The sequence below is a fragment of the Choloepus didactylus genome, chromosome 3 (genome assembly GCF_015220235.1).
Source record: "Choloepus didactylus isolate mChoDid1 chromosome 3, mChoDid1.pri, whole genome shotgun sequence".
NCBI classification, from domain to species: domain Eukaryota; kingdom Metazoa; phylum Chordata; class Mammalia; order Pilosa; family Megalonychidae; genus Choloepus; species Choloepus didactylus.
This window is the reverse complement of record NC_051309.1, coordinates 77,419,805-77,439,341: the sequence shown is the minus strand read 5'-3', so window position 1 is coordinate 77,439,341 and position 19,537 is coordinate 77,419,805. Positions and strand designations below refer to the sequence as shown.

Genomic DNA, 19,537 nt, shown 5'->3' with positions numbered 1-19,537 from the left:
CAGCTGAAGTCTTGAAGATTATATCTAAAGCTGTCCCTAAACATTCCTCTCTCAAGGTCCCTCGGGGGAAGTGGTGTCCGAGACTGCTCAGTGGATGTTGAAGATATATCCCTTTCCTTCCCTCTGCTCAGTGGAAAGTGCCACAGGAGCCAACCTCAGGAAGTAGGCCTGTGCTAGGATTGCAGCAAACTCAGGACCCGGGTGCCCAGGGAGCCCGGGGAGGTGTCATCTCCTAGAAAGCTCTGGACCACACTGGGCAGAAATCATCTGATAACGTAATTTTGGCGTGAGGACAAGACTGGAAAGCCTGTGCGCTCTAGTGATAAACGGAAGCAAGGGGTGAGTCAAGGAAGGGACACGGTATCTTTTAAAACTAATATAAACGAATAAAGCATAAACAAGAGTTCAAACGTGGAAGGCGTCTGGTGTCCGCAGGGAGATAACCACGTCGTCACGACCTGGAGGGTTCAGGGGTTCTCTCCGGGAAGACTTTTCCCTGGCTGGGAGAACACTGAAGGTTGCGGGAGGTGAATTTCCTAAAGCCCAGCCAGCCCTCGGACCCTCCCCCTTCCCAGAGTTAACTCAGTGCCCTCCCGCCAGCCTGGACCTCTGCCTCCCGCGGGGCCCTCACGCTCTCTGGCTCATCTCCTGGGGAAAGAGGCTCCCCGGGTGGGGTATCGAGCCCCGGCCACAACAAGTCCCCGCGCGGTTTCAAACCCTGACCCTCCCGGGTGCCCGCAGCCTGCTCGGTCCTCCCGATTCCTTTCGCGTCCTCCCGCCGTCCCCTCCCGCCGCGGCGGCCCCTGCGAGCCCGGGGGGCGCGGGCATCGACCCCGCGTGACGTGGGCGCCGCGGCGGGAGGGGCCGCCTGGGGGGCTCCGGCCGTCTTATTAGCGCCCCGTAGGTCGCCGGGAGTGAGCAGACAGCGGCTCTGCGAGCAACAGGAGCGCGAGAGCGGCCCTCTCCTCCCACCTCCTCCGCCTCGCCTTCTCCTCCCCGCCTTGGCTCCTCCCGCCCCCACCTCTGCGTGTGCGACTGAGTCGCCTTCTCCCTGCCTCTTTCTCCCGCTCCCGCTCGCTTGTCTCGCTCGCTAATACTTCCCCCTGCTGTGCTCTAAGAGACCTAAGCATTTTCCGCGCTAGCCTTAGGGACCAATGGTGCTCGAAAAGTCTAGAAAACGCTGCTTTGGGCAGAGATAGTTGGAAGCCCCTCGTCCCTTCCCCCTCTCCCTGGCGCAGCCCCTGTCCGGCTCGCAGCACCTTCTTGCTCCTGCACACTCGGTTTGGGAGGACGGGGTGAGAAGGTGAAGTGGAAAGAACTGCAGAACAGAGGGGGCCAGACTCAAAGCTCAAATTTCATTTTCATTGAAGCAAAGCGCAGAAGATCATTTTTGTTATTCCGCATTTTTTTTTCCTTTTTATTTATTTTTTTTTAAAGAAACTTATTTTGGGGGGATTTGCTCTGGGCATTTGCTTTGCCCAGTAGTCGAAAAGTGAACTCGACTCGTGATGGTTCTCCTGTCACTTTGGTTGATAGCAGCCGCTCTGGTAGAGGTTAGAACTTCAGCTGATGGACAAGTAAGTGGAAAATAATAACAATAAAAAATTCAAACCCAACCTTTTCCCGAAAAAGTTCCTCCCCTCTTTTCCCTCTTCTATTTCTTCCTCCCCCTCCCACCCATCCCTGTTATCTTTTGCATTAAGGAATGGTGTATTGAGGGCCGGGTGCAGCGTGCGGGGTTTTTTGGGGTGGGGGGTTGAATTGCACGGGAGGTTATGACTCCTGCTTCTGGCGTCTGGGCTTGTCACACCTAGGGCTTCAGCAGTTTGCGGCATTCGGAACAATTCCTGGTAAAAAACTGCAGCCAATTCGGATCCTCGCTGGGGCATCTGGGTTTCCCCCTTCCAGGGGGCAGTCTGGGCGCTTGAATGAAGTTCTGGACGCTGGGTCCAGCATCCCAGTGCTCTGGTAGCTGCAGCCGAAGTCGGGTTCGCGGGGCTTTCTCTCCTCAAGGCTGTTGTAACTGACTCACGGCTTTTTCGGGCAGCGAGAGGCGGGGGTTTCAGGAAGTCCTTGGGCCGGACAGGGAGCGATCCAGCAGACACGTGTCCTGGGAGGATCGCGGCCGGGCTGGGGTTTGACAGTTGGGGCTGGGGGCTGGGGAGGTTTTCTGCCCTGCGTTTTCCTGGGCAGAGGCTGGAGTTGCCGGCCGCCTGTCTCCCCTCCCCCTCTGTGCAGCTCCTCCTCTTTTTAAAGCTGAGTGCGGCTCTGTTTCTTCTCGGCCCTGCCCCCACTCTTTGGAGACTCAAGGTGAAGCCCGATGCTCTCAGAAAAGTCCTTGAGAAGACTCGGCAGGGCGAGCCTCTTGTAGTAAATCACATCAGCAGAGGGCCGGTGGGACTTTGGGTACAGCATTTGTCTGTGAGTTTTTGTAGCTTCTCTGGTCTGCCTGTTCTGACCATAGTGTAAAAGGTAGAGAATTGTACAGTTGATTCTTGACCTCGGCTCTGATGAATCAGGCCCCCTTTTAGACTTCTTTTCGCCTGCATAAATTCAGAGCCTTGCTTTTCTAATTCTGACCCAGTTTTGGGGATTTTTAGAAGAGAGTATTGAATGTCAGTGTTTATTTTTTTTTTCTGGCTCCATAAATGCTAAATTACAATTAAAACGGGCAAACACTCTCCTTCCCCAAATTGTTATTTCGTTGGTTCATGCTTCTGTGACAAGAAGCCTTCCACAAACCAAGATGTAGCCTTTAGGCACCAGTCCCCATCTCCAGCATCTCCTGATTAGCTAGCCCCTGAAAAGCATTAAAGGTAGAAATAAAACACACAAGGTGATAAGATGAAACCCAGTAACTTTCTTTTTCTTACTTTCCCCCCTCCTTTCCAGGCTGGTAATGAAGAAATGGTGCAAATAGGTAAGCCTTGTTCTCAGATGTCACTCTTATCTTACTAGAAAGTAGGGAATGAAGTAAGATAAGCAAAAATATTATTTCTGAAATTTCTCTCATTGGTGGTTTAAAAAAATAATTTGCAGTCCTGGAACATTTCTTTTCTTGGGTTCCTGTTTTCTGAAGAGGGTCCCACTTTCCTCAAGCTGATACTATAGTAATGTAAAAATTCTCCTGAAGCTGGGCTTTTGAAGTGTGATTTAGTACTGCCTGTGGACAAATCACTGGTGGGTACTTGGAGGGTGGTGTAGGGGCTGGGAGAAATCTGGGAATGAATAAGATCAAGTCATCAATCAACTTGTGTAGCTGGAGGAGTGTGTCTAATTAGAACAGAGGGCAAGACATAAGAATGCTGCAAAAAGGGAAGTGAAAGTACAGAGGATGGAAATTCTTCTCTTAGAATTTTTCCTGCTTTGGGTAAACTCTCAAATGATTCTCTTATTCTGTCAGCTTGAGTCCTTTTGCAAGTAACATCTACACTTCCGTATTGCCTGATAATGTTGATATTATTATTCCCATTTTATGGGTGAGGAGACTGAGGCTCAGTGAGAGTAAGTGACTTGTAAAAGGCCTTTCTAAGGCTGTGCTCTTTTCTTGAAGCTGTTTATACTAACATATTTGTTCTGAAAAGCTGAAAGTCATCTGGCAAGAAGCCAGGCAGCTAGTCAAAGTCTTTTTATGCACATTTTACTTACATTACTTAAAAAGATAATTTTTCTTTTTGGCAGAGTATTAGTCTCTGTGAATTCTATATTTGGCAAGTGATTGTAAAGTAATCTTTTAGACGAAAAGGTTTTCTATCCTTACTGCTGCTGCAAAAATAGTTACAATTCACTGACCATTTACTATGTGCAAGGCACAGAGTCAATTGCTTTATATGCCTTATGTCATCTAATTTTCACAGACACCCTAGGGATACTATTGTGCTTATTTTTGAGTTGAAAATGAAGCTTGGAAAGGTTAAATAGCAACCTTCTACAGTGCCTGGTGGATGCCTGGGAGGATTCAATGCCTGTTAACTAGAGGGAGGGGCCCAAGACCCAGGCACAGAGGTATCTATGTGTAGCTCACTGCATATCTGCATATGTCAAAATGCTCCTTCCTACTCAGTGCTTGTGGGATCTCTTTTCCAAGCTTAGATGTCCATGGTGAGGGAAGGCAAGTGACTGAGGCTGCATTAAAAATGTAGTGTCTATGAAGAGACATTGATCTTTCACAGTTGATAGCATTCAATCATCAATATATATCTTTTTAAAAAAGGATTTTTTAAAAACCAATCTGAAAACAAAGAGGGGAAAGAAAGATTTCTTAATAAAAATCCATTACTTAAATGTCTCAACTTTTCACTATGTAATTAAAAAGATGTTTTTAGATGACCCAGTCCATCAAGGGAATATCCCTGAAAGAAAATATATTGCTTTGATCAAATTTTCAGATAGAATCAGGATGCTTTCATGTAAGAGGTCCTAGGTTACACTTTGGCGTTGTCCTTTTCCGCATATAAATTACTTTCATAGCCCTTTTTTTGTAGGGAAGAAAATGGTATAGGTGTGCTTAAATTTGGTGGAAGGGAGATGAGTCAGTAGTGTGGACAAGAGAAGGGCAGGGCAGTCGCAAGTTGTATTGATGGAGATTTACTTGCCCCCAAGTCCCTCTGTTTTATGGGACTCTCTCTTATTATTATTATCTTTATTTATCATATTCAAATTAAGTGAAGAGAAGAAATTAAGATAGAAAATAGATTTTGACTCATGAGCCTCGTGATAGCTAAAGTGTAGCTGTCAATTGACTTTGGGTTATAAACATTTATGTACTGCATGTAGCTATCATTTGACTTTGGGTTATAAACATTTATGTAACTACTAAGCAGGATTTAAAAATATCATATTTTAGAAAATCCCAAGAACAGTAATGAGATTTCTCTCCCTGTTTCCATGCATAAAGGCACTGCTAATTTAGAGGTTTGATAAAATGCATACCTCTATATATAATTAAGTAATTTTTTTGATAATTGATTTTAAATATAAGGGCTTGGAGGTGCGATTTGATCAGTGATACATTAAGAATGGCTAATACAGTTTGCAGATTTTAAAAAATTAGCTGTTTAATTAATTAATTTTATCGCTCCACAAACTGGATAGAGAAAATCACTTGGTTCTCAATAATTTTTGAATAGTTAAATATCTCAGGGAGAGAAAAATACAAATTAGTAGAAAAAACATGAATTATTTGGAAGGTAAATTAAAATACTTTTAAATTGAAATATTATATACATGCCAGACAGTGCATATATTATCAGCGTACAGCTTGCTAATGCTGCATGAACTGTACAGAAACATGTTGCCAGCACTTGGACCAATAAACACTCCTGCCCCCATCTCGTGCACTTCATAGCACTATCCGCTTACCAAAGGCAGTCACTTTCCTTGACTTCCAACAGCATAGATTAATTTTGTCAGTTTTTTGTATTGTTTATAAAGAGAGGCATGCAATATATATTCTTTAGTGTCTGGCTTAGGGAGCCAGTTCTGAAATATACGTCTGATGTGTTTCAACCCTATAGAGTAGCAAGTCTTGAATTTAGGTAGGTAAAAGGCAGTTTGTGATGGGAGTAGGCTAGAATACGTACAGGTACATTTCCTATATAATGTGTAGTATTAGATATTTCTCTTTCCTTCTCTCCTCACCCAGTGGAAAGAATGCCTTTTTGGTATGTGGGAAAGTGGGATTCACCCTAGAGATAAGTTTTGAACTTTGATCTAGTTCTCTGCTCCTTTGCAAACCAGAGAGAAGATATCTGCCTACCTACTTACATCCATACGTGCATATATACATGCATATATACATACACACACATATATGGCATGTGTGAATGTGTATGTACATGTATAAGTATGTTTCAAGAGATGATTAACATACTTCTGTGGCATTTCAGGGAGTTTTTTTTTTCTAACTCAGAATTTGGTCTTGGTAAGATGCCTGTGGAAATTGTGGGCAGCTGTCTGGCTGCCCTGTTGGATAAGGAGGTTTGCTCTCTAACACACAGCTTAGGAAATAATCACAGTTCTACAGCAACTGGAGAATCTGAAGAATATTTGCTACTTTGGACTGCCTGGGTATCATTTGAGGAAAAATCATTGTGAGATTTTAGCGTTAAACTGCTTTTCCCTCCCCATCAGTCTCTCTTGGAAGTGGAGTACACTGATCTTTCTCTGCTCTGTTTCCCAGTTCCAGATTCTATTACATTTCATTCTTAATAAAATAATCTTGTCCTTTCAGATATACAATTGACTGAAGAATGCTTTTTCATCATTTTCAGATGTTTATTTGGTTTTGTGTGTTACTTACCTAGTCCTTGGGACAGAGTAAGCATTACCACTAGTGTAGACCTCCTGAGAGCAGACTTTGTCTTGATTGACAATTGTATCCCTAGTATATACAACACGGCCTGGTACCTAGTCAGTCCTCATTTATTTGTTGTTAAATGAATAGACCAACAAGAAAGGTATTATCATATTGGAACTTGCCTGCATTCTTATTTACTTAAATGCTCTTGTGCTGTACCTGTCTCCATGTTTAATTGGTCCCCAAGAAAATGAGGATGGTGACAAAGTCTATATAATTAATTATTCAATGTTTTTAAGTCTTCTGGTGACTTTTCTTTCTACCCCAGAACATAGGGACATAGGCTTATCAATTTTTTTATGCTTTTGTGTTTGTGCTCAAAGAGTATTTGGCAAATTGAATTGAATTCTATGTGCAGTTTTGGGTGCCCCACTAATTTTGCGCTGTAGTTTATTTGGGATCATTTGCCCTGTTGTTGGCATTAGGGGAAATAAGGTAAGCTAAAATTAAGTCCATCAATCCAATTTGCCAGCAGCAATACTAAAAAGTGTTGTGGAAGAGGAGGTTTAATGGGACCCTTTGTAAAATTTAGAATTTTAGCTACTAAGCCATTATTCTTCATGTAACCAAAAATCATGGATGTGGCTTTATTGATTTAGCTCATGTCTACTGGGTATCATAGTGGTTAATGCTTTAAGCTTCCTAGATGAAGATGTTATTAAGTGCAGCATGTTATCTGTCACCAGCAACTTCTTATTACTATTTAGCTGAAATGTTTTCCCTCATACTTTCACTGCTTTCTATCTTCCATATGAATTCTCTTTTCATTGTACTAAATAATTGTATTACCAGGAAATTTTCAGAAACCCCCAGGGTCACTTCTGTTTCCAGGATGATGCTCTCCAAGCATTCTTTACTTGTGGGTAGCCAACTCAGATTACCTTGGAAATCAATTAGGGACAATTCCAAACTACCCGGTAAAATCATGAGTGGTTTTGATATGAAGATCCTGGTTATCCTACCTGGAATGGCTATGTTGACATTGATGACTTAGATGAGATTCTAATGCTTCCCCAAAGAGGACTGCTATTGCCAGAATTTTGGGAACCGTCCCATCAACATTTCTGTAATAAAGATCATTGTTTATTCCTAAGTTATGTGAGTTCTATTATGATGAGGTATTGCATTATTTTTTTAATCATTTATTTTCTGATTGTAGATATTTTACATGTGCCCACTATAATTGTTGTCTTTTTTCTGTATTCTCTGCACTTTCACTATAATCTCAAATCTCATACTGTCTCAGAGATAATTGCTATTATAATTTAGCATATTTTTTTCAGTCTTCTTTTAATACATAGATCATGTTTTTGTGTATAGCTGCTTTTGTTTTCTTTAATATTTTCTGTGTAGTTTCCCTATATCATTAAAACTCCTTGTTGCATCATTTTAATAGCAACATGATTTCACATCATACTGCTGAACTGTAATTTATATAATCATTTTCCTAATGGTGTCCGTTTTCCCATGATAACAAATGTACTTCATAGCACTGAATATGGATTGTTGTCTGCATTTCAAGTGACTGTTAGGAGGGAGACCTAGAAGTTAATTATTGGGTGAAAATAAACATGATACATTTTGACAAATGACTTTTGAGAAAGTTTATACTCCCTAAATTCCTGCTACTACTAGCAAAGTAGGTGTTCTGGTTTGCTAAAGCTGCTGTTATGCAGAATACCAGAAATAGATAGACTTTTATAGAGGGAGTTTATTTGGTTACAAATGTACAGTTCTGAGGCCATAAGAGTGTCCAAACTAAGGCATCAACAAGATGATACCATCATTTAAGAATGGCCAGTGGTGTATGGAACACATCTGTCAGCTGGGAAGGCGTGTAGCTGGTGTCTGCTGTTCCTTTGGCCCAGGTTGCATTTCAAAATGGCTTTCTCTAAAATGTCTCTGGGTATCTGTTAGCTTCTTCAACTCCTGTGCATCTAAGCATTAGAACAAATTCTGGGCTAGAGTTTCCAAATGTCTCCAAGCATTCCAAGTGTCAGCATCAGTGTCAGCTCTTAGCTTCCCTCCAAAATGTCCCTCTCAGCTGCTTCTGAGCTCCTTCTGTTTGTGAACTCTTTCATAGGACTCCAGTGATTAAATTAAGACCCACTTTGAATGGGTGGGGTCTGTATCTCCATGGAAACACTCAATCAAAAGATTCCGACCTAATCAACACTAGTGTCTGCCCCCACAAGATTACATTAAAAAATATGGCTTTTGGGGGGGACATAATATATCCAAACTGGCACAGTAGGAAACTGTTGATTTTAAAATTTTAATTTTAAATTAATTTTTTCTCTCTTGTTCTTGATATTTGTATATAATTTAAATAATATTTTGTTGTGTAATCTCTGAAAGATGTAATGAATTATTCATTTTTGTAGCTATAATGTACCTATATAAAAATCATACTATAAAAATTTTTATAATTTTATTATTACTATAAGAAGATTCATCCACCTCATAGAATAAAATTTGAGAGGTGTATATTCTTTAGAATTTATAGTAAATCATGAGAAAAGTTTCCTAGCTTAGGAACCTCTGTTCCCACATGTAAATTTATCCATCCTAATTTTCCAAATATGTTTATATGACTTTGCTGACTAACTGTAAATCCCTAGGAGAGATTTTGTGGTAAAATGTTAGTCTCTCATTTATAAAAATCATTGCCAAAAATTCCTCATGATGAATCTTTATGGAATTTAGAACAAATTGTGAGTGGCATGAAATCATACCTCATTCTTGAAGTGACTACTGACAAACTAGAAGTCATTTTTAGGAAACTCATAGGAGGTAAAATAGAAGCAAATACATGAATCATCAAATACACATTTCCTACACTTCTTCTTCATATTTACCACTTATGTATATATGCACTTAAATAAAAATAAAAAGCTATTGAAATCATTATTCATATGAATTTGAGTAATTTTTCCTATATATGTAAAAATCTCTTTCTTTTACATGTAAATCCCATTGCTTACTTTTATATTCTCTACCCAGTTTATCCAGAGGACTTATTAATATTCATCACCTTTTCTCTATGAAGTTTCAGAAGCACAGATTCTTGACTGTGACTCCACTCTTTCTAGCTAGGTGACCTTAGCCTCTCAAAGTGTCACTTTCTTATCTGTAACCTAGGCATAATAATGCCACTTACTTCACAGCATTGTGATGCCTATATAAGGATTCCTAAAATACTGGCACATGGTAAGCAAGCTAGTATAATAGCTATTATTAGTAGTATATCTTAGATACATATATGCTTTTTTTTTTTTAAATACCTGTGCTCAAGGAGAGCCACCTCATTTTAATCCCTACATGTTAAATAAGTCTGCCTGTCACCATGAATTTCTAGGAATCTTGATTTACTGTACCATGCATTTGTAATTTGTCCAACCACTCAGTTATCTGTGTGTCAGCTGTTTGAAAGTTCTATTTTCACATATTATCTTCCTATTGCTATATCACTGTAGTGTTGCTTAACTCATTGGAATACATCAGCAGATGGAGAGAGTTGAGTAAGGCATGACACAAAAACAATTATTCCAGATGGATTCCACACCAACTATATTTTGTAAATACCAGATACAATTATTTCTCTCTCTCTCTTTTTTTTTTTTAACTGTAATATCCTTCTTTCCATTTCATTGGGTGAAAATACCTGTATTAATCATGACTCCCATGGATGCAAGTGACAGGAATCCACTGGTTAAGGAAAACCAAAATGATCAGGTAATCTAAGTTGGATCTAGGGATCAAATAATGTAAGGAATAAATCTTTCTCTCTCTCTCTCTCTCTCTTCCTCTCTCCCTCTCTCTCCCTCTCTCTCTCTCTCTCTCCCTCTCTTTCTCTCTCTGTCTCTCTCTCCTGTTTTCCTTCTGTGTTGGCTGTATTTTTCCATTAGGATAGGAATGGTGGCACCCAAGTCATGGCAAAGACTATCAGTAGTATCTCCAACCTATTATTCGCTGGACAGAACACTTCTTTTTTGACACCTCCAGTAAAAGTTCCTGGTAGGGCTTTTATTGGCTGCCTAGCCTGAGTCATAAACTTAAACTTGAACCATTCGCTGTGGTCAGGGATGCAGTGCTCTGATTGGACCAAACTGATAGACTTTACCCCTGAATTACATTAAGAGTGAAGTCAGATGGTTAATCCAAGGGAAAATTGGGGTGCAGTTACAGAAGAAGGATAAATGGATGCTGGGGAGTCACACATGCAATTAATGTCACCAGTGGGAAGGCGTTCCAGCATATTGGATGGGAAATGGTGGATGTAGTCTGCATCCTAACCCCAGAACCTACTGATATGTTATGTTACGTGGCCAGGGGGAATTAAAGTTGCAGATGGAATAAAGGTTGCTAATCAACTGACCTTAAAACAGGCAAATTATTCTGGATTATCTCAGTTGGCCCAATGTTATCACAAGCATCCTTATAAGTGGAAGGGGAAGGCAGAAGAAGAACTAGAGAGACTGCAGTGTAAAGAGAACTTGGTCCGAGGATACTGGCTTTGAAGATGGAGGAAGGAGACCATAAGCCATGCTATGTGCTGGCCTTTAGAAGCTAGAAGAAGCGAGGAAATGGATTCTCCCCTAAAGCCTCCAGGAAGAGTGGAGCCCTTCCAGACGCTTTAATTTTAGCTTAGGGAGATCCATTTCAGACTTCTAGTATCTCCTCCATATCTGTAAGATAATAAATTTGTGTTGTTTTGAGTCACCAAATTTGTGGTAATTTGTTGCAGCAGAAATAGGAAGCTAATACACTGCCCAGTGGACTGTCCAAGTTTGTCATATTTTTCTTAAACTATGAGTCAAGGTTAAGTGATCTAATTTTAGATTTGGAAAATATAATTGCCACAGTAAAGTTTCAGTGAAGATCTTTATAATGCTATCCACATTGTTAATCTGTTGTATTTTCCCCAGGGGACAAATGTTAATTTTCATGACTTTAAATTCTATACTCAATATTAGTCTTTAAAAGTATTATCCATCAGAAATTGTAAAGCATATGAGAAATCTTAATTTGTAGAAAGCCTGTTATAGCTCATAAGTCTATAAAATGTCTGATGATGATACATATAACCAGTAAAATTCCTTCTTAATAAACTAAGACTGGAATGTTAAATTTTGGCCTTTGGGTCTGATTTTTAAAAAAATCTCTGTTATCCTGTTAATGATTATTTGATCATTTTAAGATATAGAAAACAATGAAAATATTTAGATACTTTTGCTCAAAACATAATTTTTCTTTATTTGAAAGATGCTCTCTTACCTGATTTCACATTTGGAACACTGAAGAATGTGCTGTGCTTTCCTACATGACTGTCTTGGATATAAACATTGTGCAATTGCAACAAATATTTATTAAAAAGCCAGATTAAAAAAATGAGAAGAATTTTTAAGCTCACAACTATTTGTTCTTTGTTAATCATGATTTAAAAACCTTTTTTTCTCCAAATAGCTTAACGAAGAATCTTTGACTATTAAAGTAGATTTGCAACTAAAATAAAAGACACACCAAAGAATTTCTCTGCCTTGTGGTGATAAGAGCCTAGAGGAGATGAGGTGAGGAAAAAGAATTTGGTTGTGTCAAATTCAGCATATGTCACAGTTAATTTTTAATTGCCTTTGAGTGACGATGTGTCCTCTTCCCCTTAAGTGTTTAAGCCTTGGAAATCTATTGGCATTTGGTGTTCAACCTTCACCCTGCTCTCATCTTTCCTGGAGCAGCTAGCTCCTGTCATTTTTTATGAAAGTCATTCTCTTATCCTCAGCTCAGGATTTGGAAATGTTATTGGAGCTACTTTAGTTGGTTTTGAAAATGCTTATTTGCTTTCATTCTTGAGGCCAGATTGTTGCATACTGACATTTTATACCTGATAAAGGAAATTGCCTGTTTGAACTGCCTCATCGTAGAACAGTAATAAGCCAATTCTTGGGAAAGAACACAGTCATCTGGGTTGGGTTGATGGGAATAGGTTGTTACAGCAAGCCTTGACTTCATGCTTTCTGTTGTTGTGGAGCTTAAGGACCCTCCTAACCACATCAGAAACACTGAACTCTGGTGGGGGTTTGGAGGAGAGAGCTACTGGGACATGGAAAGAATCTGAAACTTACTTCCTTCTTTTATAGCTCTAGTTAGAGATGATGCTGCTGCTGCTAACACCAACTAATTTTTCATTTATTGAAATGTTATTAGATAGGTCAAGCTATTTCTAAGGATTCCAAAGAACTCAATAGCTTGGAATCAGAATTCAAATACCATTTTTTCTGACTCCAGAGTTTTAGTAATTCATCATCATGCCCTACCCCTTTAAACATTTCCTTGGAACTATAAGGCACATCACATCAGTCATGATTATTTCAATCTTTGTGTGCTTGAGGTAGCTCTGGTATTAATTAGATCAACTAAAAATACTAAGATGTTGGAGATTTGTAATGCAGTCACTCTAGGTCCTGGCTATGTATATTATACCATTGAATAGTTTTGTTTTAGTCTGTGCTGGTTTGAATCTGTTATGTACCCCAGAAAAGCCATGTTCTCTTAATCCAGTCTTGTGTGGGCAGAACTATTATGGATGGGACCTTTTGATTAGGTTATTTCCATGGAGCTTTGACCCCACCCATTCAATTTGTGTCTTATTCATCTTTACTGGAGTCCTTTATGAGAGGGTAAAAGGCAGAGATGTTTTGGAGAGAGCTCAGAGAAGCTAAGATACGTAATCCAGATTTATCACAAGAAGTAGCCAAGAGAGAAACTATCAGAGAAGCTAAGAGAGGAAATCTAGAGTTTGCCCCAGGAGAAGCAGGAAGGACCCATAAGAGAAGCTGAGAGAGGAGCCCAGAGACATTTTGGAGAGAGCCATGGGAACTGGCCGCTAAACCTGGGAGAGGATCAGCAGACTCCATCCCTGTGCCTTCCCGTGTGATAGGGGAACCCCAGATGCCATTGGCTTTTCTTCAGGGATGGTATCATCCCGTTGATGCCTTAATTGGGACATTTTTATGGCTTTACAACTGTAAATTTGTTAACTAATAAACCCCCATTGTAAAAGCCAGTCCATTTCTGATATATTGCATTTCAGCAGCTTCAGGAAACTGGAACACAGTCCTATAATGTGGTCTCTGTAATGTGCTGGGGTCATCTTGTATCCTCCAGGAGGCATGTATGTATCATTGTACCACACCAACTGCCTGTCCTCAGTTGTGAGCACATGTGGCTGAATATGTGAAGGAGTTATGGTGATCTCAGAGCTGAGTCAAGAGTGTCATACCATATACCTTGAGCAGCCCCCACACAGAGCACTCTTGCTTTAGAATCCCCATTTCAGAAATATCCATTCTGGCATGTTGCAGGGTTGTATGATATTTTCCTTCTCTTTCTTCAGTGAACATTGATTTTTTTTTTTTTTTTTCCCCACCTGTGAAGTGAGGTACTTTCTTGGGGAGATTTAAACACAGTTAAGATACCACATCAAGAAACTTAATATCTCCAAGGACCTCTGAACATGCCTCAAGGAACTTAAAATCCCTGAAAGAACAAGACATAAGCATAAAATTTTCCCTTATAGAGATTTTTAAAACTTTTATGCAGACTGTGCATGATTAGTGCCAAATGACTTGACAGCAAGAGCCAAGAAAGCCTGGACCAGGAGGTCTGTACTCTGTGGACAAGTTGCTAAGGAAGGTTTCTTGAGAAAGAGTGGACTTGAGGTAGGCCTTAGAGACTGGGTTGCATTTGCATAGATGGAGAGAAAGGAATGGTCCTTTTCACCTGGGTGGTACAGAATGAGTAGGGTTGGAAAGGCAGAAATGGTTAAGCTGGTTTGAGTGAGCATATTAGACATAATTTTTCAATACACTGATATGGGAGGACATGTTTTAAAGAAATTAGGGGCAGAGTACAGAGTGCCTTAAATGTCAGACTTCAGTTTTTTCCTTCTCAAAAGCTCATCTTTTCTTTATGTAAATCTGTTTCTGACCTATAACACTTTCTTTCTCTCTGAAGAACTTCTTTTAACATATTTTGCAAGGCAAGCCTACTGGTGACAAAGCCCCTCAATTCTTGTTTGTCTGTGACAGTCTTTATTTCTCCTTTACTTAAAGGATAATTTCACTGAATACAGAATTCTAGGTTGGTAGGTTTTTTTTTTTTTTTCCTTCTTCCTTTCTTTCTTTCAACACTTTAAAAATTTCACTCCACTCTTTTGTTGTTAATATGGTTTCAGAAGATAAGTCTGATATAATTCTTATCTTTATTCCTCTATAGATAAGTTCTCCCCCCCCACCCCAGCTTCTTTCAAGATTTTTTCCTTGTCTTTGATATTTTTGCAGCTTAAATATGATATATCTAGGTGTAAATTTTTTTGGTATTTGTACACTCTGAGCTTTCTGGATCTCTGATTTTGTGTCTGCCAATAATTTTGGAAAATTCTCAGCCATTATTAATTCAAATATTTCTTCTGTTCCTTTCTCTGTTTCTACTCCTTCTTGTATTCCCATTGCATGTATGTTATACCTTTTGTAGGTTTCCCACTGTTGTTGGATATTCTGTTCTATCTTTTTCATTTTTTTTTTTCTCTTTGTTTTTCAGTTTTGGAAGTTTCTATTGACATACCTTCAAGTTCACTGATTCTTTCCTCAGTCATGTCCAATCTACTGATGAACCCATCGAAGGCATTCTTTGTTTCTGTTGCAGTGATTTTTATTTCTAGCATTTCCTTTTGATTTTTCCTTAAAATTTCCATCTCTTTACTTAAATTACCCATCTCTTCTTGCATGTTGTCCACTTTTTTCCATTAGAACCTTTAGCATATTAGTCATAGTTATTTTAAATTCCTGGTTGGATAATTCTAACATCTCTGCCATATCTAAGTATGGTTCTGATGCTTTCTCTGTCTCCTGGTACTGCTTTTTTTTTGCTTCTCAGTATATCTTGTAATTTTTTTGTTGAAAGCTGGACATAATGTACCAGGTAAAAGGAATTGTGGTAAATAGACATTTAGTGTGAGGTTTTATGGTTATCAGGCTGGGAGTTAGGCTGTGTTTATTGTTTGCTGTAGCTGTAGGTATCAGAGACTAAAACTTCCTTTGTTATCCTCCCAGCTTTTTTTTTTGTCTCTCTGGTTGTATTTGGGTTTCCCTAGAGACTTAATAAGGTCTGAGCCTTGTAGTTCTTTTGTTGTAATGTCTTATTATTTATACAGGACCCGTATTGATATGATGCTATTGGGGGAAGTGAGGAGAATTGTTTTATAATCCTGTGATTAGGTCTCTGTCTTTTAGTAAGCCTGTCCCCCAGGGCTGTGACTTTCAGAAGTGCTTCTCAGTTAAACCCCTATCCTCCTTAGGTGAGATAAGAAGGCTAGAAAAGGCCATCCTTGGATATTTTGCCTTACACCAAGTGGAGGGTTAGAGGGGGCCAGGGTCAGTTAGGCTGGTAGGATTCTGGAAAAACCCAAGTTTGTTAGACTGTGGTAAAATAGTTTATTTTGAAGGCAGTTCTTTGCTAAGGAGAACAGAATGCTCTGTATGTATTTCAAAATGGTTATTTTTCAAGACAACTTCTAGTTGACAAAGATGATGGTATAAAATGCTTCAGGGTGCCATTTCCTCATGAAATTTTTGATCAACTGGCAAAAACTGGCAGAGCCATCTTCCTCAAAACTCTGTAAAACAGTTAAAGGGTTGCAGTAACTAAGAAAGTAACAAATCAATCAAGATGCAGCATTAAAAATGCAGGAGAGGCTCTTGGCTACTGTTCTGGTTTGCTAATGCTGCCGTTTTGCAAAATACCAGAAATGGATTAGCTTTTATAAAGGGGTTTATTTGGTTTCAAAGCTACAGTCTGAAGGCCATGCAAACGTCCAAATGAAGGCATTAACACAAGTATACCTTCACTGAAGGAAGGCCAATGGCATCTGGAAAACCTCTGTTAGCTAGGAAGGCATGTGGCTGGCATCTGCTGATCCCAGGTTGTGTTCCAGCTCTACCCTCAGCTCCTGTGCATTCTTCAAAGTGTCTCTCTTGGCTGCAGCACCTCCTTCTGTCTGTGACCTCTTTTATAGGACTCCAGTGATTCAATTAAGACCCACCCTTAATGGGTGCAGTAACACCTCCATGAAAATTATCCAATCAAAGGTCTTGCCCACAGTTGATTGAGTCACATCTCCATGGAAACACTCAATCAAAGGATTCCTACCTAATCAACACTAATATATCTGCCCCTACAAGATTGCATCAAAGAACATGATGTTTTGGGGGACATAATATATCCAAACCAACACAGCAACCTTGCTGGCTCCTCCTCTAGGCCCTCCTTGATTGCAGTGTGGATCCAGGCTGTGCTCCCAGGGTCTCTGGCCCTGTTTTAGAGGGAGAAGAATAACCCCTATGTGCATACTGGTGTGCCTGCATGTTGGTACCAATTTACTGGGAGGCATCCTGAAAGACTGAATCTAATCTCTGGCTCGTCCTCCCAGAACTTGCCCTGCAGACAGAGGAGCTTGTAGATAGCTAAAGCAGTGCAAAATAATAATAATAATAATAATAATAATAATAATAATAATAATAAAAAGTCAAAGCATTCTGGGGCAAAGGATTACCTGCTTTAAGAAATAAACTAGAGCAACAATCAGGGAGGGAAAGTCTATTTCATAAGGAATAGAGGGGACATTGGAAATCCTGTAAATGGTGGGGGTGGAGAGGGGGATTCCTAAGGCAACGAGCCTAGGCAATGAGACACAGGTTCAGAAAAGATGGAGAGAACCCCTTACCTCACTTTCACCCCTGGCTGGTCTTCTTGATAGGAAGGCTAAATTCTGAAGGAGAATTTGCAAAGACTATTAGAGGTATTTTTTTCATTGGTTTGTTTTTGTTAGCTGCTGGCAATCAAGGAAATCTCTGTGATATCATTAGCTATACAAAATTTAAAGAACAGACAGTTCAGGGACTAAATCCAAGAGTTAACACTTTAAAGTATTAAAATGGACAGTGTGCAACAAAATATTGCAGGACAAACAAAGAAACAGGAAATGATGGCTCATCCAAAGGAATGAGATAAAAATTCAGAAACCATCAATGAAGAGGACCAGGCTTTGGACATACAGGACAAGGATATTAAAAAAAATGATCTTAAATATGCTTATGGAAATAAATACTTGGAAAAAGAACTATAGGACTTCAGGAAATTGAACAAAATGTGGATTTAAATAAAGAGATAGAAATTTTAAAAGGAACCAAACAGAACTACTGGAGTTGAAGACCACAATAATGGAAATGAAAAATTTCCTAGAGCGTTTCCACAGAAGATTGGAACTAGAGAAAGAAAGATCAGTGAATTCAAAGACAAGACAATTGAAATGATCCAGGCTGAGAATCAGAAGGAAAAAAAACAATTTAAATAAGTGAACAGAGCCTAAAAGACTTGCAGGACATCGTCAAGCATACCAAGACATGCATTATGGGAGTCCCAGAAAGAAAAGAAAGAGAGAAAAGGGAAGAAGGAATATTCAAAGAAATAATGGCAGAAAACGTCTCATAGTTAATGAAAGACATGAATATACACATTTAGGAATCCAATGATTCTCGAACAGGATAAACTTGAAGAAAACCATGTCCAGAAACATATTAGTCATACTGTCAAATGCCAGTGACAAGGAGAGAGTTCTGAAAGCTGCAAGAGAAAAGCAGTCAAGTTATGTATCAGGGAGCCCCAGTCAGATTAGTCATTAATTTATAATCAGAAACTATGGAAGCAAGAAGACAGTTGGATGAAAAATTTTAAGTGCTGAAAGAAAAGCAATTGCCAACCAAGAATTTCATATTTGACTTTTAGAGACTAAGATGTTATTAGATAAGTTAAAACTGAGGGAATTCACCACCACTAGACCTGCTCTAGAAATAATGCTAAAGGGAGCTCTTCAGACTGAAATGAAAGTATACTGGAGAGTGGATCAAAGTGGCACAAAAAGGAAAGATCTCCAGTAAAGGTTATCGTATGGGTAATTACAAATGCCAACACTATTACATTGTATTTTTTGGTACATAACTCCACTATTTACTTCTTACAGGTTCTAAAATGCAAATGTATAAAAAGTAATGATAAGTTTATAGTTTTAGACATATTATGGGTAAAGAAATAATTTACAACAAGTACAGCAAAAGGTGGGGGGCCAGGTATGTAGGAGCAGTGTATGTATGTGCTATTGTAGTTAAATTGATATCATATCAAACTTGGATGTTACAGGTTTAGGATGACAAATTTAAGCTCCAGAGTAACCACAAAGAAAACATATGAAAAATATATACAGAAGGAAATGAGAAGGGACTCAAAATGGTAAACTACAAAAAATAAAATAAATGTGAAAGTAAGGCATTAACTGAAGAATTGAGGGACAAAAAAGGTATGAGTTACAAAGACCAATTACCAAAATGACATAAGAAAGTCCTGCACTATCAGTAGTTACTGTAAATGTAAATGGATTAAACTCTCCAGTCAAAAGGCAGGGATTGACAGAGTGGATATAAAAGTGTGACTCAACCATATACTGCTTGCAAGAGACTCATGTTAATAAATTCAAAGGCAAAAATAGTCTTCATAGTGAAGGGAAGGCAAAAAAAATATATATACCATGCCACTAGTAAGCAAGAGAGCTGGAGCAGCTATGCTAATGTTAGATAACATAGGCTTGAAGTCAAAAACTGTTACAAGGGACAAAGAAGGTCACATATACTGATAAAGGGGTCAATGCAACAAAAGGACATAATAATTAAAAATATATATGCACCCAGCAGTATAGCCACAATATATATGAAGCAAATATTGACAGATTTGGTAAGAGAAATAGCTGATTCTCCATTAACAGTAGGAGACTTTAATACACCACTTTCAATAATGGAGAGGACATCTTAGAAGATCAATAGGGAAATAGAAGACTTCAATGATACTATATACCAGCTATACCTACAGATAAATATTTATAAAAATTCTTTCCTAGTGTGCATGGGTCATTCTCCAGGAAAGACAACATATTAGGTCACAAAACAAGGTTCAATAAATTTAGAAACATTGAAATAATGTGATATATCTTCTCTGACAATGATGGAATGAAGCTAGAAATCAATAACAGATGGAGAACAGGAAAATCCACAAATATGTGGAAATTAAACAACA

The 19,537-nt window shown here is 39.2% G+C and overlaps 1 protein-coding gene across 1 annotated transcript in view; it reads left to right on the top strand.

Annotated features, from left to right (window-relative positions):
- Positions 1–1,443: 1,443 nt before the first annotated feature.
- The window catches only part of ADAMTS3 (ADAM metallopeptidase with thrombospondin type 1 motif 3), a 298,466-nt gene continuing 280,372 nt past the window's right edge, over positions 1,444–19,537 (top strand). The window contains exons 1-2 of the mRNA XM_037829948.1: positions 1,444–1,577; positions 2,893–2,920. Of these exons, the coding sequence (XP_037685876.1) occupies positions 1,509–1,577; positions 2,893–2,920 (97 nt within the window). The 5' untranslated portion in view covers positions 1,444–1,508. The remainder of the gene's footprint in view (positions 1,578–2,892; positions 2,921–19,537) is intronic.